Consider the following 23351-nt stretch of genomic DNA (forward strand, 5'->3'; position numbering starts at 1 on the left):
TCAATTCATAAATACGTGAATATTTCATATCTAACTGCCTTCCTCGTATTGCTTAACAGTACGAGCACAGATTCCAACAGGGACTTTCCACGGAACAGGAGCACCAAACGATATCCAACACTAAGGAAATACTGTGCTAAGTGCCTGTCATGTGTCACTGTACTATTTGTCCTGTGTATTAAACTAAACCAAACCAAACCAACCAACCAACCAACAAACCCCAACAATTTCATGTTGTCACAAAGTTTACCGTAAAAGACTAAGCATGACAAACAATGATAAGGCTAATACTCTACATACGTCTTCAAGGAAGTCCTCAGAGAAAGGGGCGAGGGGCTGAGACAGTTCTCCTCGAGTACCTACTCACTTATGAGCATCTACCCATAAATAAATAAATAAATATTCACATGCCTATAAAATCGCCAAGTTTAAAAGACTGGCCCTTTAGAAGTTGTCAGTCCTCCAAGCCCAATGGGATCAAAGTACACAGTGGGGAGAACTAGAGCCCAAACGGTGAGACTTTCCACAGGGAGGATTTTTCTTCTTCTTTTTCCTTTGTATTTCTTATAATACTTGGACATAAGTAAATGCTCACATACTAAGACGGATGGATCTTACAAGATAACAAACACGAGTAAAAAGTGGGATAAAAAAGTGTAAACAGAAAAAGGATGACATCCTAAACAATACACATTCAATACATCACAAACGTAGAAGCATAGGAAACAAAGAATCATGGTGTCAAGTTTCAGTCTGAAATGTCAGTTCTTGACATGCTCATGGCCAAAGAATGACCAGATGGCACCAAAGTAAGGCAAGCATGAAAAAAGGAGAGAAAGATAGCATTATAGAGCTAGAGCAAGATATAGGTTTACAGAGCATGGTACATACGCCACAGATGATGACCACAGACCCACTGTTGCGGCAAAGAGTGAGCAAAAGGAAGGGGCCAACAGGGCCTGGTTATGGTCTACAATTTGTTTTATAGTGCCCGGATTGGGACCTCCCTATGGCTCAGATGTCACCATGGAACCACTATGAGTGGACATTTGGGAGTTGCATGACCTGAGTCTTATTTTTTTTTTTTTGTACTCCTAAGCTTCATGTTGTCTTTTTGGCTCCAAAATTTAGTACTGTTTCTCCTCCTTTTGATCTTCCTTTTGCTCCCCAGTGTCAATGACCTGAGTCTTGGATTATGCATGTGGGTTGTTCTAGGTCAATTTCTGGACGCTGTGGTACTTATGCTGCTTGGCCCATGGGCCAGAGAGTCCTCCACAATCTTTTGCAGCTGGTGCGCTAAATTGATTGGCAGATTTGTAGGGTATTCCCTCCTCCCCCAGGTATGGCAGTTGCTGGGGAGAGGATTAGGGTGGGGCAGCATCAAGATGGGGGCCTGGGGCCCACGCTTGTCCTTCTTCTCAGGTGGGGCAATTGCACCAAGGCAACAGCACCCACTTTCGTCCCCGGGAGACCTGAAATCCCTCACTATCTACCTAACATTTGTACTCCAAGTCTATAGAAAAGGTTCTAGGATGTTTCATCCACTGGATGACAGTACATGTCAGAGTTTCTTCAAGTATCAGTCATGTGAAATTTTTGCCTATTTCCTAAAGGCTGATGTCCAATTGTGATTTTCTTTTTCTAGGAAAAAAAGGTAAACTAGGGAAGCTCTGGAGTCCTACAGAGATTCTTTCACACTTAGGACACAGCAGAGCCTGCCCCATCGTCTAGATAGATGAACTTCCCGGAGCCCACCAGGTGGCCCTCAATGGTCTCCTTTGCGCGCCTTTCTCCCAGTGTGTCCAGGGCCTCCAGCAGGGTGTGCACTGAGGCCTCCCGCCCCGTCCTGCTGACCCATTTCACCAGCATTTCGTACAAGGCGTCTTTTGGGCTTGAGGCACAGGCTCTGGCCACATGGATATCATTGTCTGTCAGGCCCATAAGTCTCATGAGCGGATTCCAGGACTCATAGGGCACGATGTCTGGAAAGTAGTCGAAGAACAGCCTCAGAGCTAGGTGGAGAAAAGCCATGGAGACAGTCAGGTGAGTTGGAACTCAGTTCAGAAAGGGCAGAGGATCTTGCGTCACACCTAGAACCCAAGAGTAGAACCTACTGGGCTCTCCTGCAGGCGGACCTGCAGTGTCCTGACCTTTTCCCCATCCACAGAGAACCAGCCCACATTGCCGGGGCCCCACCTGCACCCAAGGTGCTGTGGGGGAGTCAAGGTCACCAGAGAATGCTGCCCTAGGGCAGGGCTGGTAGCCCCCCTGGGGACGATGGAGGGACGTTGTGGAGGCAGAAAACAATGTGGGGTACAAGCCAGAGGGTGGGGCAAAGAGTGGGTGCAGCAGGGGCTCAGAGGAGGCAAGCTGATGGGGCTGCACCTGTCATGGGAGCAGGTCCCAGGGCAGCCAGGCCTGTATCTGTGGAAAGCCCAGGGGCTGTACTAGGAAGAGTCTCTGGTTCACACCTAGCTCAGCCTCACTCCCTAACACTGGGGCAGGGCCAGGTGGGGCAACAGACTCTGAGCAAGAAGTGAACCTTAAAACGGAGCAGCCCCACCCAGCCCAAGCCTACGAAGGGATTAAGTGAGATGTGTGTGCAACATGCTGCACCGTCCTTAGGGACAGAGGGTGGCCAGGAATATGAGGCTGTGTTTTATTTTTTTCTTCTTCTTGAGGCAGGTCTCACTCGTGTTGCCCAAGCTAGAGTGCAGTGTCATGATAGATCACAGCAACCTCAAAGTCCCGGGCTCAAGAGATCCTCCTGTCTCAGCCTCACAAGTAGCTGAGGCTACAGGCTAATACCACCATACCCGGCTAGAGGCTTTGTTTTCTAACAGACTCATTTAAAAAAAATAAAAAGAAACAAATGATATTATTTTAATGTAAGGTACTGACTCAGTATATACAATATAATTTTAATATGCAATATCAGTGAGATATTTTGATATTTTCCTTTTTTTTTTTTTTGCATTAAGTCTTTGAAATCCTGTCTGTAGTTTACACTACAGCTCAGCAAACTAGATCTCAGTAGCTTCCTGGGGCCAGTGGGTGCCCCGCAGGACAGTGCGGTCCCTCAGGAGGCCACTGGGGGGCTGAAGCAAGCCCTGAACAAGGGAGGAGGGCAGAGGGGGACAAGGGCGTGGACAGAGTTGTTAGGGTCATCGTCATTAGGGCACAGAGAGGGTGAGGTAGAGTGGAAGAGAAGAAGAGATGTGAGAGGGGCATTTAGGGTCCAGTGACAATAGCATCGGATCCCTTGCTTCTGGCACTGAATGTTCTGGAAGAGTCCTATCAGCTATGGGGATGGCAGTTAGGACACTGTCCCTGTTCCCTGTCCTCCTGCTGCATCACCAGGAACAAAACACTTACTGTCAATGGGGTCAGCGCCATTTGCTGGAACCAGCAGCCTCTTCCTCTGAGACCCTTCAGCTTCTGTGGGGCCCTGTAACACACAGTGGGGAACGCTCTTGGTCAGAGCCAGGAATCCTGGATTCCAGTGCGGCCCTGCCAGCCAGCTGGCTGTGAAGCCTGCAGCATGTCACTTTCAGAACAATGTCCTGCCATCAAGACAGGAAAGAAAACAATGTGGACTCTTGGAAGAGGCTGACACAATGATCCTTATTTTAGATAGGACTGTACACTTAAAAAACCCCAAGGTTTAAATAGCAATAATTAAAAATGAATATGTCCACATGAATGTTAAAACACATAGCAGACATAATAAATTAGAAAATGGAATTACAAAAGGCCCAAAATATGAATACAAAGAAACAACTTTGACAAGGAGTAGGAATATTTGTCTGAAAAAAAAACCCAAAAATCTTGACTAAGTCATAGTAAAACACTTGACCTCAAATGCTACCTTCTTTGATAAGAAAACTATTGAATATTGAAAAGCTCTTGATTCTCCCTAGATTAATTTATTAAGGTACTATAAAAAAAGTCAAGGGATTTTTTTGGAGGTGTTGGAGAAAAATCTTACAAAATAATTCTATATTTTAGAAAAGAAAATCCAAAGGTAAGAAGCAACAGCTGCTCCAGATGGGAAGGAATCAGTGGAAAAACTCCAGAAATATGAAGAATCAAAGCAAAAGGACACCCCCAAAAGGGAACCACCTCTCTAGCAATGGATACCAACCAAAATCTGAAATGACAGATGAAGAATTTCAAACATGGATTGTAAGGAAAGTCAATGAAATGCAGGAAAAACACAAAGAAACCACAAAAAAAAATGCAGGAAATGAACAAAAAATTCACTAAAGAAATTGAAATATTAAAGAAAAATCAGACCAGGCGCGGTGGCCCAGGCTTGTAATCCTAGCACTCTGGGAGGCCGAGGCGGGTGGATCGTTTGAGCTCAGGAGTTTGAGACCAGCCTGAGCAAGAGTGAGACCCCGTCTCTACTAAAAAAAATAGAAAGAAATTATATGGAAAACTAAAAAATATATACAGAAAAAATTAGCTGGGCATGGTGGCACATGCCTGTAGTCCCAGCTACTCAGGAGGCTGAGGCAGGGGGATCACTGGAGCCCAGGAGTTTGAGGTTGCTGTGAGCTAGGCTGATGCCACTGCACTCTAGCCCGGACAACAAAGTGAGACTCTGTCTCAAAAAAAAAAAAAAAAGAAAGAAAAAAAAAGAAAAAAGAAAAAAAGAAAAATCAAACAGAACTTCTAGAAATGAACAATTTATTCAAGGAACTACAAAACACAGTGGAAAGCCTTAAGAACAGTTTAGATCAAGCAGAAGAAAGAATCTCAGAGATTGAAGACAACACTTTTTGATTAAACAAGTCAGTCACAGAGATAGAGCAGAAAAATAAGAGAAAAGAGTAAATCCTATAAGAAATATGGGATTATGTAAAGAGGCCTAACATGAGAATCACAGGCATCCCTGAGAGTGAAGAACAAAATACACAAGGGTTGGGCCAGGCGTGGTGGCTCACGCCTGTAATCCTAGCACTTTGGGAGGCCGAGGTGGGAGGGTGGCATGAGCCGGGGAGTTTGACACCAGCCTGAGCAAGAGTAAGTCTCTACAAAAAAGAGAAAAAGTAGCCAGGCGTGCTGGCTAACAGTCTGTAGTTCAAGCTACTCAGTAGGCTGAGGCAGGAGGATTGCTTGAACCCAGGAGTTTGAGGTTGCAGTGAGCTATGATGACACCACTGCATGCTAGTCTGGGTGACAGCAAGATAATCCTCAGGGCGGAAAAAAGAAGGAAAGAAGGAAAGAAAAAGAAAATAAAAGGCACTTCTACACGTTGACTCAGAAATTCTACTTCTTCTTGGAAGCCTCTCTACAAACAGGATCAGAAATCTGGAAAAAGATTTACTTTCAAATATGTTCAATGTAATAATACTTTTAGAGTAAATTTAACACTCCTACTGTTACAAGCTAGGGCTCTCTGAGTTCTATTAAGAGCAAATGGCAGAGGTCACGCAGCCCTTATTCAGTAATCAACAAACCCCGGGCACCCACTCTGTGCCTGCGCGGCTCTAGGCTCTGGGGACACAGCCAGAACAGGACAGGGACTTAGAAGAAGGTCCCACAAAGTGGGGCGGTCACCACTTGGGTGCGGCTGCTCCAGCCTGTGCAGCCCCAGCCCCTGCAGTCCCTCTGTTAGGCAGATAGTTAGGATCTCCAGCTCTTCTCAGACAAGGGCTCCCTGCTTTGGTGCTGTCTTGAGCAATTGCTCCACCTGGGAAGAAGGATAAGGGCAGGCACTCCATTTTTGTGTTGCCTCCCCTTAATCCTATCCTGAGCAACTGCTCCAGCTGAGGAAGAAGGGAATGGATTATCAATCTAGGAATCACCAGCCCAGGCATAATAAGATTCAGAAAAATGACCTAAAGTAACCTAAGGGTATTTAATATGTCATTAGCTTAAAACTGCATTGTGGTCCACGCCCCCCAGGTGGGCGGGAGCTCATCTATGCAGATGGAATTTTGAGGACATCTGTTTGTTGGTCATTTGATAACATCCTTCACCTCCCAAGAGCCCTCCTCTAGACTGGGCTAATAAAAGGAAACAATACAAGAGGTCAGGAAGAAATGAGTGGGTCAGAGAGTGAGTGAGGAAGTGGGTGGGGCAGTCAGTGAGGAAGTGAGGAAGTGGGTGGGGCAGTCAGTGAGGAAGTGAGTGGGTCAGTCAGTGAGTGAGGAAGTGAGTGGGGCAGTCGGTGAGGAAGTGAGTGGGGCAGTGAGTAAGTGAGGAAGTGAGTGGGGCAGTCAGTGAGGAAGTGGGTGGGGCAGTCAGTGAGTGAGTGAGGGAGGCAGTCAGTGAGTAAGTGAGAGTGAGTGGGGCAGTGCGTAAGTGAGGAAGTGAGTGAGTGAGGAAGTGAGTGGGTCAGTCAGCGAGTGAGTGAGGAAGTGAGTGGGGCAGCCAGTGAGTAAGTGAGAGTGAGTGGGGCAGTGCATAAGTGAGGAAGTGAGTGGGGCAGTCAGTGAGTGAGTGAGGAAGTGAGTGGGGCAGTCAGTGAGGAAGTGAGGAAGTGAGTGGGTCAGTCAGCGAGTGAGTGAGGAAGTGAGTGGGGCAGTCAGTGAGGAAGTGAGGAAGTGAGTGGGTCAGTCAGCGAGTGAGTGAGGAAGTGAGTGGGGCAGTGAGTAAGTGAGGAAGTGAGTGGGGCAGTCAGTGAGGAAGTGGGTGGGGCAGTCAGTGAGGAAGTGGGTGGGGCAGTCAGTGAGTGAGTGAGGGAGGCAGTCAGTGAGTAAGTGAGAGTGAGTGGGGCAGTGCGTAAGTGAGGAAGTGAGTGAGTGAGGAAGTGAGTGGGGCAGTCAGTGAGTAAGTGAGAGTGAGTGGGGCAGTCAGTGAGTGAGTGAGGAAGTGAGTGGGGCAGCCAGTGAGTAAGTGAGAGTGAGTGGGGCAGTCAGTGAGTGAGTGAGGAAGTGAGTGGGGCAGTCAGTGAGTGAGTGAGGAAGTGAGTGGGGCAGTCAGTGAGGAAGTGAGGAAGTGAGTGGGGCAGTCAGTGAGTGAGTGAGGAAGTGAGTGGGGCAGTCAGTGAGGAAGTGAGAGAGTGAGTGGGGCAGTGAGGAAGTGAGTGAGTGAGTCAGTCAGTCGGTCTGTCTCTCTCCACTCTCGGACAGACCGGTTTTATCCTACAGCAAGGAGCTGCTCTTGTGAAAGTGCTGCCTGCCTGAAGTTACTCCGTTGTGTTGGATTCACTGGTGATTTTTCCAAGAAAGGAGTCAGAGGACTGGGAGAATAGTCTGGACTTGACCTTGGTGTGTCTGGTCATTGTTTGACCAAGAGCACACCGAGAACGGAGGGCAGACTCCCACCCAGACATCTTGGGTGGTGCCGAAACCCGAGATTCTGACACCTCCATCCCCAGCAGTCCCTCTGTCCCCTACAGTCCCTCCACTCCCTCAAGCTCCGCTTTCCCCTGGGCCACCCTCGGCCTCTGTCTACAAGTCCTGGGACAGCAGTAAGACTAGGACATGGCACGGCCGACCCCACTCACCAGATGCTCTGCCTCCCTTGGGGACAGTATGGTGACCCCTCTGAGATCTGCTGGCTCCTGGCTTTCCATTTCCATTTCCTTCTCAGAGACTGGGGTGGGCTGCAATTCTCTGTTGTTCAGCATCTCGTTTTTGACATTGTCTTCAGCCCCAGGCCCTTGTGGGGAACTCCAGCACCAGGAAAAGACCTTGGGGAGGCAAAGAGCAGACTCAGGACTCCACACCCCGGGCTCCCTTCAGATCCCCCAGGGCACCGCTGCTCCTAACATCCCCACCTCTCCCAGTGGGGTCGCCCCAGTTGGGCAGAGGCTGAGCACATCCAGCATCTGCTGCTGGCACCACACCCCTGGTGCTGTGCTAAGGTGGGTCACCCCCATTGCCAAGGTGCAGAGCTGTGGGGTGGGAGTGTCACTCAGGCGGCAGGAAGGACAGGGCTACAGCACGGCCTGCAGGGTGCTCTAAGTAGCCATGTGCCCTGCACGGTCAGCCAGAACCCCCAGGCCACTGCAGAGAGCCAGGACAGCATTACAGGACAATGAGGATGCGCCACCCAGGGCTCTGTGTGGGCAGGAAGCAGTTCCTCAGCACCCGGTACCCCAAGGTCGTGGAGAAACCAACTCACTCTGCCCACGAATTTGGGGTCCTGGTCACAACCTGGAAGAGAAGGGAGTCCCCTTAGCAAGCAGGGAGGGTCCCATGCAACACTCCCCTCCCTGAGGACAGTGTCTGGGCAGGGGTGGGCTGGGGGTTGAAACACTGGACAAGCAGCCTGGGCCTGGGGACAGCGAAGGGGCCTTTCCAACTCTGGGACACCCTCAGGAGGGAGGAGGTGTAGGAAGTAAAGTAAATATAAACACATGTAGAATCTGCTGGGTTGTGCTCTGACCAAAGCCGTGTAAACCCCTGAGCACTTCTGGTGCTGACCCTGGGCCCCCAGTGGAGGAGCCGACTCCCTCCCTGCCCTGGCTGGGCCCTGAAGAAGGGGGCAGGGGGGAGCCGGCCCTGCCCTCCAGACTTGGGAGGTGAGGGCACCGCCAGCCCCGAGAGAGGCACTGATGAGATCCTGGTCCTGGGGGCGCAGGTGAGGTGGGAGATGGAGTGACCACCACAGGGGTTTGGCAGACAGGGGAGAGGGTATTTCCCCCTGTGGAACAGGGTTGGGGGAGGGCCAGAGAGTGCCCAGTGGCCCCTCCCTCAGCCAACACCTACCTGAGCAGTTGCGCTTCCGGCAAAGAAGTGCCACCGCCACGACCACCAGGAGCAAGACAACCACAGCCCCGAATACAATCTGCATCCCGAGGAGCCCACTGCCTGGGGACGGAAGGGCAGAGGTAGAATTCCCGGCCTAGTGGCCGCTGGCTCTCCAGGAGCTGGGGCTTCCCCAGACGCCTTAGTACCTGATCCTTTGTGGACGCATACAAGGTCACTCCAGGGGGCACAAGGCCTGTCCTCGACCATCCCATCTGGGCACCTGGGTACAAACAGGGAGGAGAGGTGGGATTCCTTGAGGGAAGGCCGGCCAGATGGGACAAAAGAGGAGCCCCCCGCTGCCCCCCGCTGTCCCTGAGCAGGTGACAGAGCCAGGATGGGCTCCTCATGTCTCCGGGGGCCCTACTCTCCCTTGCTGAGTCTGGGGAAGGATCTGAGCACATGAACTTCAGTCCCTCAGGATCCTTGCTCGGTGGTCAGGGCTGTGGCCTCCAGGAACCTTCTCTGCTGGGAACATGCGGAGCTTCCCTGGGCTGCAGGGGAGACCCCGAGTTAGCAGGAACCTCGATCCAGGGGAAGTCAGAAGATCTCGTGGCCACAAGCTGAGCCACGTCCTCCAACCAACCCTTGCTACCACTGAGCTCCCGTCCCCACCTGTCTGCCCGTCCCTACTTGTCGCATGAATACTGGGTGTCAGAAATCATTGCTATCAGCCCCTAGGACCCCAAATAGGGACAAGGCAGGTTTTGAGGGACAAGGGGCCAGGGTGAGGACAGCTGTATTGGCTCAGGTCTTCATGGGAATCTAGAAGGAGCTACACCCATGGCTTTATTATGACCTCTGTGGCCACGGGCTCTTTTGTCTTCATGGTCCCTGCTTGGATAAAAAATTATTAAAAATTGCATTTTAGGACTCAAATTTATTTAAGGATAATTATTAATACATCCCAGGGTGGATTATTTGCAGTTATGACTTCAAAATAAAATATTTCATGGGCCCCTAAGAATACCATGGGCCCTAAGTCCTGGCCTCCTGTGCCCAGTGGGCCATGTGCTGGGGAGGTGTGGGAAGAGGCTGCTGCAGGGGGCAGAGTGGGGACAGGCAGATGGGCCAGGAGGGCTCACCACAGGCTCAGGACACCCCACAGGGTCAGGGATGCCCCGTGGGGGTAGAGGCCCCATGGGGCCCAGGGGAAAGAAGGGGGTGCAAGGAAAGTCAGGTCTTCTGGGGTTCCCTTGAGCGCAGGGAGCCCCCTGCCTCTCGTCTCACCTAGTTTGGCACTTCTGGCAGAACTCAGGGGAATCTTCTCCTCGGAAAGTGCCTGGTTTGCACTGACACTCTCTGTTTCTGGTCGTGGTGCAGTTACTTCTTGGCTCTTCATCTGGAGACAAAGGAGAAGTCTTCGGGGATATGTTTCCTTGGCATGTCTCTCGACCCTTCCTCGCCACCCCGACCTCTTCCCACTCAGCTCAACTCAGGTCATCAAGGAGGTCAGAGGTCCAGTTTCTGCATCAACCCACTCGGGGTACACAGAAGACAGTCACCCTTTAGCTGTCACTAATAGAGTCATACAACAACGACCAACATTCATTATCTATTACATCAGATTAGGAAAAAAAAAACGTTTAGATAACATGGTCAGTAGCAAGGGAGGTGCAGGGGTAGAACAAGTGAGACCCTAGCAGGAGAAGAGCCCTTGGGTGACTTCCCAAAAGCCTGGCCCTGCTGGCGAGGAGGGAGGGGCCTGAGGACGTGGGGCTGAGAGAGGCACCTGCCAGGAGCATAGAGGCAGGGGGAGAGCCTGGGCCAGGCCAGGCCCATGTCACAGCTGAAACCCAGCCCTTTCCCCTCGGTCACACCTTCTCCATGCTGTCAGGGTACCCCTATGGCCTTGCAACTGATTTTTAAAAAGATTTCCCTAGCAGGTGGCAGGCATTATAAAAACAATTTATGGTTTTGTCTTTTTTTTTTGAGACAGAGTCTTTCTCTTTTGCCCGGGCTACAGTGCCGTGGCGTCAGCCTAGCTCACAGCAACCTCAAACTGGGCTCAAGTGATCCTCCTGCCTCAGCCTCCCAAGTAGCTGGGACTACAGGCATGCACCACCATGCCTGGCTAATTTTTTCTATATATTTTGAGTTGTCTGGTTAATTTCTTTCTATTTTTAGTAGAGATGGGGTCTCACTCTTGCTCAGGCTGGTCTCGAACTCCTGACCTCAAGCGATCCTCCCGCCTCGGCCTCCCAGAGTGCTAGGATTACAGGAGTGAGCCACCACAATTTATGTTTTATTTATTCAATGACTCAAAGATATAATCATGGAATAATAGGGTTTGATGAAGACCAAGCTGGACTGAAACCCAGATCTCCTGATTTCATTTATGCTACAACTTTATGTCATCACTCTGGATTCCATCTTCGGGCACAGGGTCCACATATTCTATACCTGAATTACAAACTGTACAGGGCAAGCAGGAAGACAGGGCATTCCAGTGAGTGGTGTAGTCCACTCCATAGCTGCAGGAGCGACAATCTCTACCTTCTAATATGTGGGTTCCTGGGAGGGGAGAGAAAAAGCTGATGAATGAGTCTTCACAGGATTCTCAGAGGCTGGGGTACTCTTCTTTGAGCCATCAGTGGAATCCAAACAGGGAAATCCACTGTACCTGGCTTGATCAGTTCATCAATTCTGCATTTGTTACATACCTTAGACCAGCACTGCTGACAGAAATATAATACAAGCCACAAATTAAATTTGAATTCATACTCACCACATTAAAAAAGTGAAAGAGTGAATTAATTTTAATAATGCAGTTTTACTTAATATACCCAAAATAATATCACTTAAATGTATAACCAATGTAAAACATGGAGATATAATACTTTACATTTTTTATAGTATGTTTTCAAAGCATAGTGCGTATTTCTCACTCAAAGCATATCTCAATGTGAAGTAGCACATTTCAAGTGATGAACAGTCCCACGGGCCTACTGACTACCTCTATTGGACGGCACCATCCTAGACCCTGGAAACTCACATAAGAAAGTCCAAACACCTGTCCTCTATGAGCTCCCTGTTAGTGGAAGATACAAACAGGCACAGAAGTAGAATGATAATGGGAAAAGCCATCAAAATTAAAGCTCATGTCATCAGCCATGGAAGGAAAAATGGATCCTACCTCTACAGAGTCAAAGAATGACCCAAAGAAATGAAGGCCAAAGCTACCCTGGAAGGGAAAGTCATTTTGAAATTGGAAAGTGTGAGTCCCCCAACTTTGTTTTTCTTTTACAAGATTGTTTTGGTTGATCTAGGTCTTTTTATTAATAAATTTCCTATGACCTTGAGGATGAGTTCTTCCATTTTTGAAATAACACTGTTGGGATATTAATAAGCAATGCATCTGTATATCATTTTGGTTAGTTTGTCATCTTCACACTATTAAGTTTTCCAATCCATAAACACAGAATGTCTTCCTCTTTATTTAGGTGTTTTTTTTTTTTCATTTCTTTCAGCAATGTTTTGTAGTTTTCAGTGTAAAAGTCTTTCAGTAGCAATGAACAATTAAAAAATGAAATTAAAAAAACAATTCCATTCATAGTGGCTCAAAAAGAATAAAACATTTAGGAATAAATTTAACAAGGAGGCACAAGACTTTTGAAAAAGACTTGGATACACATCCGAGAAGCTAAACAATCTTCAAGCAGACTAAATTCAAAGAAAACCAGACCAAGACACATTATAGTCAAATGGATAAAAGCCAAACACAAACAGAAAATCTTGAAAGCAGCAAGTACTCAGTATGTACTAGGGAACCTCAACTGACTTCTCATCAGAAACCATACTGGCCATGACACAGTGAATGATGTATTTAAAGTGTTGAAAAAAAAATCTTCAACCAATAATTCTATACCCAGCAAAACTATCCTTCAAGAATGAAGGAGAAATTAAGACATTCCCTGATAAACAAAAACCAGTGGAGTGCATTACTAGTAGACTTGCCCTGTGAAATGTTAAAGGGAGTCCTTCAGTCTGAAATGAAATGACATTATGCAGTAGCTCAAAGCCATATGAAAAAATAAAGAACACTGGAAAAGGTAACTACATAGGTAAATATAAATGCCAGTATGCCATAGTCTACTTGGGCTGCTATAAAATATAACCACAGGCTGAGTGGCTCCAACAATAGACATTTATTTCTCACAGTTCTGGAAGCAGCCACTATCTTGCTGTGTGTTCACATGAACTTTTCCTTTTGCACACGTGGAAAGAGAGAGAGAGACCATGCATGCAAGTTGTCTGGTATCTCTTCTTAAAAGGGCACTAATCCCATCATGAGGGCTCTACCCTCATGACCTCATCTAAACCTAATTACTTCCCAATGACACCATCTCCATATACGATCACATGGGTGGAAAGGCTTCACCATATGAATTTTCGGAGACAAGATTCAGTCCACAGCACAGTATTATAGTACCACTGGTTTGTAAATCCTCTTGTTTTACCTATATGGTTTAAAAAGCAAATGCATAAAACAATAATTATAAATCTATTTTGATAAGCACATGATGTACAAGGATGTGTTTATGACAACAACAATATGAAGGAGAATTATTTTTTTTATAACCAGGATTCCCAGGTCCAGAAATCAAGGGGTGCAAATGGGAGTGGCACCACTCACTGGCATCCTTAGTGGCCCACTAGCAAAATATTTGCTTCCTGTTCCTGCAACTTTGTGCATTGCTGACCTTAGGTTCTTAGTTCCTGGGTTTCACCAGGAGACACAACAATGATTTCATCTATTATATCAATGACTTGAAGTTAAGACTACTACCTGGCCACTTTGGGTTCCTTGTGCTTCTGAATCAACAGGCAAAAAAGTTACTTAATGGGGAGATTGATCCTGACTACCAAGGGAGACATCAGACTGCTATTCCATAGTGGAGGTAAGACAGAGTATGCTGGAATACAGGAGATTCCTTAGGGCAGCAGTCTCCAACCTTTTTGGATTCAGGGACCGGTTTTATGGAAAACAATTTTTCCAGTGACTGAGGTGGAAGGATGGGGTTTGGCATGATTTTGCAGCCACTCCCCAGCACTAGCATGACCGCCTCAGCTCCACCTCAGATCATCAGGCATTAGATTTTCACAAGGAGCTTGCAACATAAGTCCCTCACATGCGCAGTTTATAGTAGGGTTCGTTCTCTTATGAGAATCTAATGCTGCTGTTGATCTGACAGGAGGCGGAGCTCAGGCAGTGATGCGAGTGATGGGGAGTGGCTGCAAATACAGATGAAGCTTTGCTCTCAGCCTGGTTCCTGAAAGGCCATGGACCTGTACTGGTCTGAGGCCCGGGCATTGGGGATCGCAGCCTTAGGGCATCTCTTAGTGTCACCATGCCCTGTGATTAAAGCCAATGGAAATCTACAGCAACCCTGGGTCACACTACCAGACATACAGCCACGACCAGCTGAAGTGCTTGGTGAGGGCAAAAGGAATACAGAGTGGGTAGTGAAAGAAGGTAGTTATAAATGTCAGCTAATATCAGCTATGACCATTAACACATGACCAGTTACTGAAACAAAGACTGTAATTGTTCTAAGTATTTCTTCCTGATTTTGTTATGCTTATGTTTTTGTGTGTAGATATGTTAAGCAAATATCTTTGTTTTCTTCCATCTCTCATCCCTTTATATAACATAAGATGCATTGACTTTACATCATAGTGTTTAACTGTTGTTAATTTACATCATAGTATTTAAGTTACAGGATAGAAAGAAGAAGAGTAAACAACATCCAAGGACTTTGCATTCTCTTCTGGAGAAAGGGTTAGTGTGTTTTTGGTTGTATACAGAATAGTTGTAACGTGTTAGGCAGAAGTGTGACCTTGTTATTGCCTTTATTTGGAGATTAAGTATGCTCCAATAATTCTGTATTAGTCAGGGCTCTCCAGAGAGAGATTTGTCTTAAGGAATTGGTTCACACCATTGTGGAGACTGACAAATCCAACAGGTACAGGGTAAGCCAGCAGGGAAGAGTTGCAGCTCAAGTCAAAGGCCACCTCCTGGCAGAATTGCCTCTTCCTTGGGGGAGCTCAATTTCTTTTCTATTAAGGCCTTCAACTGATGAAATGAAGTCTACCTACATTATGGGGTAATCTGCTTTACTCAAAGTCTACTGATTCAAATCATAATCCTATCTAAATAATACCTGCACAGAAACATCTAGAATAATGTTTAACCAAGTTGACACATAAAATTAACCATCACAAGTCTACCCTTGTCAACCCTATACCACATACATGTCCTTAAGATCTAGGTTAATGGTCACACAAGGTACAAAGAACACAGGAATCAAAATGGTACACAAGAAAACAACTAAATTATATATATATTTATGAAGGCAGTAATGGAAGAATTGAGGAACAAAATGTATAATACTTAAAGAAAACAAATAGCTAAAGAGCAGAAACAAGTCCTTCCTTCCCAGTAATTATGTTGAACAAAAAATGGTTTAAACTCTTCCATTGGCCAGATGCAGTGGCTCTTGCCTGTAATCCTAGCACTCTGGGAGGCTGAGGCAGGAGGATTGCTTGGGCTCAGGAGTTCAAGATCAGCCTGAGCAAGAGCAAGACCTAGTCTCTACAAAAAATAGAAAAATTAGCTTGGCGTGGTGGCATGTGTCTGTAGTCCCAGCTACTCAGGAGGCTGAGGCAGGAGGATCACTTAAGCCCAGGAGTTGGAGGCTGCAGTGAGCTATGATGACGACACTGCACCCTACCCAGGGCGACAGAGACTCTGCCCTCCCCCCCAAAAAAGGAGTGAAGAAAATCTAAGAGAAATAACACAGAAATGGTATCTGCCTCATGAACAGATTCTCAACCTCATCCACCCTACGAGAAATGCAAATTTAGAGGAGATTCTGTGTCTGGATCCTTGGCATGTGGTGCCCACTCTTGTGGGAGGAAGCTTCTCCCCCTTCCGAGACACAAGTTCCATGGACAATTTCTTCCCAGCCCTTTTGCTGTCCTGTCCCCTGGACTGGCACCTCCATGTCCGGGTCCTTATGCTGCCTCTCTTCAGTATCTACAGTTTCCTTCTGGGGGACCCCCACAAGACTGAGGCTTCAAGAATCACCTATGTGCTGGGCTCTGCAAATGTGTACTGCTGGCCCTGCAGCACACTGTCCCCTCAGAGGCTCAATTCGCCCTGAACAGTTGGGTTTGGTGGCTCACTTGTTCTCATTCCCTAAATACAATCCATCCTCAAGTGCCGACAGTTCACCCCAAATACATCCAGTGTCCTTCCTACTCCTTCAGCTCCCTTATCTCAATCCTGGACTGTAGCAATAGGCTCTTCCTTCTCCACGATCTGACCCTTGACAAGCCCTCCTGTACAAGGAGGGTTTGCTTTCCTGGAAAGGATGGGCAGCCTTTCCTGTGGTGCCTGGTAATGAAACGCAAATTTGTTAATGGTTTGTAAAAATCACAGCATGCTACTCTTACCAGCTCCAGAAGCCCCTGGTGCAGGAGAAGATCTATTTCTACCTCACACGTATGCAGAAAGAAGGAGACAAGTATGAGACAAACACAACAGTCAAGCAGCCCCGACAGGCACGGCTGCCTCTCCCAGGGCTCAGATGACCCTATGGAGCTGAGACTCCCGCCGTGTACCATGCCCAGGGGAGCGCCCCGACAAGGCCCTCCACCTGCGTCCTGCCTTGCCCTCCTTCAATCCAGGAGTAAGCACTAAAAGAACGAATCGGATCCTGGCAGCCCTCTACTGAAAACTTCCCAGCAAAGTGAATCACTCGCAAAATAAAACCCAACTTCCTCCATGCACAACCCGCCCCCACTTGTTCCCTGACCTCTGCCCTCCACTCACCCCAGCGGCCTCCCCCCAGCCCCTGTCCCTGGGCACTCACTGCTGTGGGGCCCTCTCAGGAGCTCTCTTCCAGGCTTTCTGCACCGCTGGTCCTGCCCCCTTTGGGATGCCAGCCCACTGTCACCATCCCCAGGAGGCCTCACCAAGCCCATGTCTGCCCTACTCATTGATCCCTCAAGGTTCCTGCCAGCCTCTCTGACCACATTCGTTCCATCCCAGCAGGAAGGTTCCAGGAGCACAGGGCCCCCTGCCATCCACTAACACAGTGCCTGACTCACAGAAGGCATCCAATAAATCCCTGTGGAATAAAGAACCAGGAGTTCCGGAAGCAGAAACCTGGAAGCTCATGGAGACAGGAGAGGAGGAGTAAGGATTGGAGAATGTACCTGGTGGGCACAAACCCTCCTTGGGGCTGTGCCTCCGTTGCTGGAGGGCAGTCGTCTGCTGGGGAGCCCTGTCCTGGTTTTTGGTGGCAGAGTCAGCTGGGACCTGTGGGGTCAAAGCAGGGATGGACATGAGTGGGTTCCAGACTCTCACCCCTCCCAGGATCCATCTCACATTCCCTTCACCCCAGGTGCCCAAACTAAGCAGAACCTCCATCTTTCCTCCAGCTCTAAATTCTCTAACATTCTTTTGTATTTAAGTTTGTCCCTTCACATTTCAGGGCTAGCCAGGTAACATACACTTGAAAAGCTCTTCTTTATCCTTATCTCTTATTACAAAAGAAAACATGTTTATTCCACAAAATGTGAGCAAGTAAAGTTTTTAGAAGAATACAAAAACCATATGTGATATTCTCAACTAGAGATAGCATCCGTTAATATTTTGTCTCATGTAGTTCCACTATTTACCATATATATGAATACTCTCCCTCTCCCTCTCTCTCAGACATATACACACAGACACACACATTTTTACAAATGAGGGTTACACTATATGCAAATTTTTAAAAAATTGGGATCTAGGATCAAATATTAAATAATGAACTTCTAATTTTAAAAAAGGTGCCTGACATACAGACCAATGGAATAGAATAGAGGATCCCAGGAATGAATGCTCACATATAGTCATCTGTTGCTTAATGACAGGGATGTGCTACGAGAAATGAGTTGTTAGGCAATTTTGTTTTTGTGCCAACATCATAGAGTGCGCTTACACAAAGCTAGAAGGTATAGCCTTCTACACACCTAGGCTATATGGTATAGCCTGTTTCTCCTAGGCTACAAATTGCAGCATGTTACTGTCCTGAATACTATAGACAATTATAACACAATGGTAAGTATATGGGTATCTAAACATAGAAAAGGTATAGTAAAATTATGGCATTATAATTATATAAGGCCACCATTATGTATGTGGTCCACCATTGATCAAAACATGTTGCTATGTGGTGCATGACTGTATATGGTCAAATGATTTTTGACAAAGGTGCAAAGGCCATTTAATGGGGAAAGGACAATCTTTTCATATAATCATTTTGGGAAATCTGGATATTGACTCATAAGAAAACAATAAGCTTGTACCCTTACCTTACATATATATAAAAATTATCTCAAAATTAACTCAAAATGGATCAAAAATCTAACATAACAGTGAAAAATATAAAACTCTTAGAAGAAAACATAGAAGCAACTCTTCATGAGCTTGGATTTGGCAAGGATTTCTTGAAAATGACATCAAAAACAAAGGCGACATAAGAAAAAAAATAGATAAATTGGACTGTATAAAAATTAAAAAATTCTGTGCATCAAATGACAACAGAGTGAGAGGGTAACCCACAGAATGGGAAAAACATTTGCAGATTATATATCTGATAAAGGTTTAATATCTAGAATATATAAAGAAATCCATCTCATCAATCATAACAACAAAAAACAAACAACCTGGTTAAAAAATGAGGAAAGGACTTGAGTAGACAAGCTTCTGAATGACCAGTGAGTCAATGAAGAAAATTAAATGGGAAATTTTTAAATATCTTAAGAAAATGAAAATGGAAACACAACATACCAAAACTTACAGGATATAGCAAAATCAGTTTTAAGAGAAAACTACAATAAAATGCCTACATCAAAAAAGAAGGATGATCTCAAATAAACAACTTAATGTTATGCCTCAAGGATATAGAAAAAGAAGACAAACTAAGCCCAAAGTTAGCAGAAGGAAAAAAACAATAAAGATCAGAACAAAAATAAATAAGAGACTGGAAAAAACAATACAAAAGATCAACTAAACTATGAGTTGGTTTTTTGAAAACGTCAGAATACTTCCTCCTCTATGCTTTATAAACTGTTCTGTTAAGTGTTGTAAGGTAAGCTTCTTAACACTTGGTTTAAGTATCCCAGATTATTATCTGCACTTTCTTTTATTATGTGATAATGTACTTTTTAAATTTTTCTAATTTGATCTGATTTCATTTTTGACAGTCCTAATTTTTTTTGTGAAATCTTTCAGATTTTCTACAAATAAGATCATATCATTTGGAAACAGAGATTATTTTACTTCTTCTTTTACAATTCAGATGCCTTTATTTCTTTTTCTTGCCTAATTGCTTTGGCTAGAACTTCTAGTATCATGGTGAGTTGAAGTGGCAAAAGTGGGTATCTTTATCTTGTTCTTGATCTTAGAAGAAAAGCTTTCAGTCTCACCATTGAGTATAATGTTAGCTGTGGCGTTTTCTAATATGGCTTTTACTATGTTGTAGTAGTTTCCTTCTATTCCTAGATTGTTGCATATTTTCATCACAAAAGGGTTTTAAATGTTATCAAACGCTTTTCCTGCATCATTTCAGATGATCATGCATGTTTTCCCCTTCATTCTATTAATGTGGTGTATTACTTATATTGCTTGATTTTCATTTGTTGAATCATCCTTGTATTCCAGAAATAAATCAGACTTGTTCATGGTGTATGATCCATTTCATGTACTGTTGAATTCTCTGTGTTAGTATTTTGTTGAGGACTTTTGCATCAATTGGGGGTATTGATCTGTAGCTTTTTTTTTCTTGTAGTGTCTTTGTTTGGCTTTGGTATCGAGCAATGCTGGCCTCATAGAAAGATTTAAGAAAGGTTCCCTCCTCTTCAATTTTGTGAAAGAGTTTCATAAGGATTGGTATTAGGTCTTCTTTAAAAGTTTGTTAGAATTCACTAGTGAAGCCATCAGGTTCAGGGACTTTTTTTTGGTCTGGAGATTTGTGATTACTGATTCTACCTCCTTAGCAATTCTGGGCCTATTTAGATTTTCTATTTCTTTGAGATTCAGTATTGGCAGGTTTTGTGTTTCTAGGAATTTGGCCATTTCATTCAGGTTATCCAATTCCAATTTACTGGCATGCAGTTGCTCATAGTATTATCTTGGGCTCCCTTTTATTTTTGTAGAGTCAGTAGGAATGTCCCTTCTTTCGTTTCCAACTTGAGTAATTAGAGTGTTCTTTTATTTTTCATAACCAATCTAGTTGAAGGTCTGTCAATTTACTTGACATTTTTGAAGAACCAATATTGGGTTTTGTTGATTTTCTGTACTGTTTTTCTCTTCTCCATTTTATTTACCTCTGTTCTAATAATTATTTCCTTTATAATGCTAACTCTGGGTTTGGGTCATTCTTCTTTTTCTAGCTCCTAAAGTTGTAAACTTAGCTTGTATATTTGAGATCTTTCTGTTTTTGTAATGAAAACATTTCTGGCTATAAATTTTATAAGTGGAATCAGATAGTATTGGTACTTTTCTATGTGGCTTCTTTCACTCAACATAGTTATTTTGAAATTCACTCATATTGTCACATGCATCAATATATCATTCCTTTTAATTACTAGTTGTATTGTGGAATTAATATCATAACATTAATGTAAAATGTGAGAGACTTGGAATAATGTATGTCCATTCATCACCCCCCCCATTCTTTTGCTATAATTGTCTCAGGCATGTACATATGTTACACACCCTACAAACACTGTTATAGTATTTGATAATGTATATTTTTCAACAAATAAAAAGGAAATAATAGTTCTTTATCTGTGCCTTCATATTTTCTAACAACATTCCTCCCTTCCTTAAGATTTATGTTTCCATTTTGTGTTATCTCTATTCAGACTGAAATCATCATTTAGCCTTTTGTATACTGCAGGTCTGCTGCCAATGACATATCCATACTGTCTCCAAAATCACATTCAGATTCCTAATTCATTTTTCTTTCTTTCTTTCTTTTTTTTTTTTGAGACAGAGTCTCTCTGTGTTGCCCTGGCTAGAGTGCAGTGGCGTCATCATAGCTCACTGCAACCTCCAACTCTTGCTCTCAAGCAATCCTCCTGCCTCAGCTTCCCACATAGCTGGGACTACAGGTGCACACCACTACACCCAGCTAATATTTATATTTTTTGTAGATATGGGGTCTCCAACTCCTGAGCTCAAGCAATCCTCCCTCCTTGGCCTCCCAGAGTGCTAGGATTTCAGGCGTGAGCCACCGTGCCTGGCCAGGATTCCTAATTCTTAAAGTCATTTTGTGCTTATTTACTCTTTCTTTTTTGTTAATGACCTCAGACAACTCTCACATTAGGAAAACTAGAATCCACCCTGAGGCTCTTTTCCTCTTCTTACCAAATCCATCGTATCACCTGTCTGTTTTACCATAATCATTGCCCTCAGATCCATATTGGCTGCCACTCCCTCCTTCAGGATGATACAACGTGACCACTCAACCTAACCACCAGCACACATCCCTAATGCTTCCCAGGCCACTTCTGAGGTCTCCCATCTAATCCACTGTCCACTGGGCAACCAAGTATCTGTGAAGTGCTAGTAGGATCAGGGATGTCCCTGGTGACTCTGGGCCTGGGCTATTCTCAGCATTCTTTTCAGATTGTCTGTTCTCTCCTCAACCGGCCTGTCATACTTTCTACCTCTCACATTAAGCACACTGTATGACCAGGATGAGGACGTAATATCAGTGTTAGTGCGGGCATCCTAGAATCCAAGTTATTCATTCACTCAGAAAGGTCACAGCTGGCTTCTGGTGACCACACTGTGCAAGGAAGTGCACACCTATAGTCCCAGCTACCCAGGAGGCTGAGGAAGGAGGATCACTTGAGCCCACGAGTGTGAAGTTGCAGTGAGCTATGATGACGCCACTGCACTCTAGCCCAGGCAAGAGTAATAGCTTGTCTCAAAACCAAAACAACAACAACAAAATTAACCCAAGCAATCTCTTCTTTCTTCTCTACATCACCCACACACTTAGAGCTGCCCTGGATAATCAACGTTCCTACACAGTCTGGTCGTTGTGAGGATTAAATGTGTTAATAAGTATATAAAGTGCTGAGAACAGGGCACTTTAAGCACATGCGCTGATTAGCACAATAATGGCTCTCAATGCCATTGTAATCACGCCACATTCTCCCGGCCAACAATAACATGGCCAACAATAACATAAGGGGGGGGGCGGTCCAGGCCCACCCAGGGCTGGGAGTCGCTCATGTTCCTAATCCCGTGGTGGACACAGCTCATGACGGGGGTGCTGGCCAGTTATCATTAGAAGGGAACTGCTGTACCCTTAGTAGTTTACTAAATTGGCCCCTGAATAAGGCCACCGAAGATAAGATAGAAAGTTAAAAGTTAAAATCAGATGATCAAACGGATCCCAATACCCAATACACTTTAAGAGAACACAACTAGTCTCAGGTGAGGTGGCTCACCTATGCCTGTAATCCTAGCATTTTAGGAGGCTGAGCTGGGAGTATTGCTTGAGGCCAGGAGTTCAAGACCAGCCTGAGCAAGAGGCAGACCCATCTCTACTAAAAATAGAAAAAATTAGCTGGGCATGGTGGCACATGCCCATAGTCCCAGCTACTCGGGAGGCTCAGGCAGGAAGATGGCTGAGCCAGAACTTTGAAGTAGCAGTGAGTTATGATAAGGCCACTGCACTCTAGCTGGGGCAACAGAGTAAGACCTTGTTTCAAAAATAAAACAAAACAAAAACACAACAAAATTCAATACCCAAGAAAGTAAAATTCACAAGGGGGGAGAGAAGGAGATAGAAAGGGATAGGGAGAGGGATGGAGAGGGGAAGTGACAGCGGGAGGAAAAATGGAAAGAGAGAAGGCAGACAACCAGGCCATGGCTCCTCGTGGCTCACTGGGCAGCTTCCCGCTGGCCCGGCCTGGGTCCTGGAATCCACTCCGAGGCCGCCCAGAGCGCGCTCTTCTCCCTCGCCGCCCTAGTAAGTCCTGCCGGTTGTGGGGACCCCGCTCTTCCCCCGACTCGGGTACAGGTTCGTCCTGCCCGGACTTGCCCAGCCACAGGTGCCCGGGCCACGCACCCCGTCTTTGTCCCCTATTCCCCCTGCCCCTCCTAGCACCAGGCGCGCTCTCCTGGAGCATCGGACCGCGGCGGGGACTCACCGACAGCAGGACACCTACGACGACCACGGTCTTGACCCAGAGCAGTGACCCGGCTAACAGCTCGCGACTGGGTCTTGGGGCTCGCCGTGCCGGGGCCAATCCCATGGTGTTAGGGAGCAGTCCTGTCCCCAGTCCCGAGACTCAGACTACAAAGTGGATCGATCAGAAGCCGCAGGCGGGCGGGGCGCGGTGGCTCAGGCGGACAATCCCAGCGCTCCGGGAGGCTGAGGCGGGAGGATCGCTTGAGCCGGGCAGTTAGAGGTTGCAATGAGCCACGATGACGTCCTGCACTCTACCCAGGGCGACTGAGTAAGACTCTGTCTCAAAAAAAGGAAAAACAAGCAAAAGAAAAGAAAAAAAAAAGAAAGAAAAGAAAAAAACCACCTCCTGCGGATCAGGCAGCAGACCGCGGCGCGCCAA

General features: G+C 45.9%; 1 protein-coding gene across 2 annotated transcripts; it reads right to left on the minus strand.

Annotated features, from left to right (window-relative positions):
• Nucleotides 1-23351, minus strand: LOC138386355 (tumor necrosis factor receptor superfamily member 10A-like). 2 transcript variants are annotated; one of them, XM_069472718.1, is made up of 10 exons: nt 22932-23351; nt 16929-17031; nt 11109-11219; nt 9936-10047; nt 8855-8928; nt 8667-8768; nt 8080-8111; nt 7460-7645; nt 3376-3448; nt 1-2012 (listed from the first exon to the last, which is right to left on the minus strand). In XM_069472718.1, exons 1-10 carry the CDS (start codon nt 23034-23036, stop codon nt 1699-1701), a joined length of 1212 nt encoding a protein of 403 aa, XP_069328819.1. In that variant the 5' UTR covers nt 23037-23351; the 3' UTR covers nt 1-1698. The 2 variants fall into 2 exon arrangements, with proteins under 2 accessions (XP_069328819.1, XP_069328820.1); XM_069472719.1 differs by lacking the exon at nt 11109-11219.

This window comes from Eulemur rufifrons, chromosome 7 (genome assembly GCF_041146395.1).
Source record: "Eulemur rufifrons isolate Redbay chromosome 7, OSU_ERuf_1, whole genome shotgun sequence".
Classification (NCBI taxonomy): Eukaryota; Metazoa; Chordata; class Mammalia; order Primates; family Lemuridae; genus Eulemur; species Eulemur rufifrons.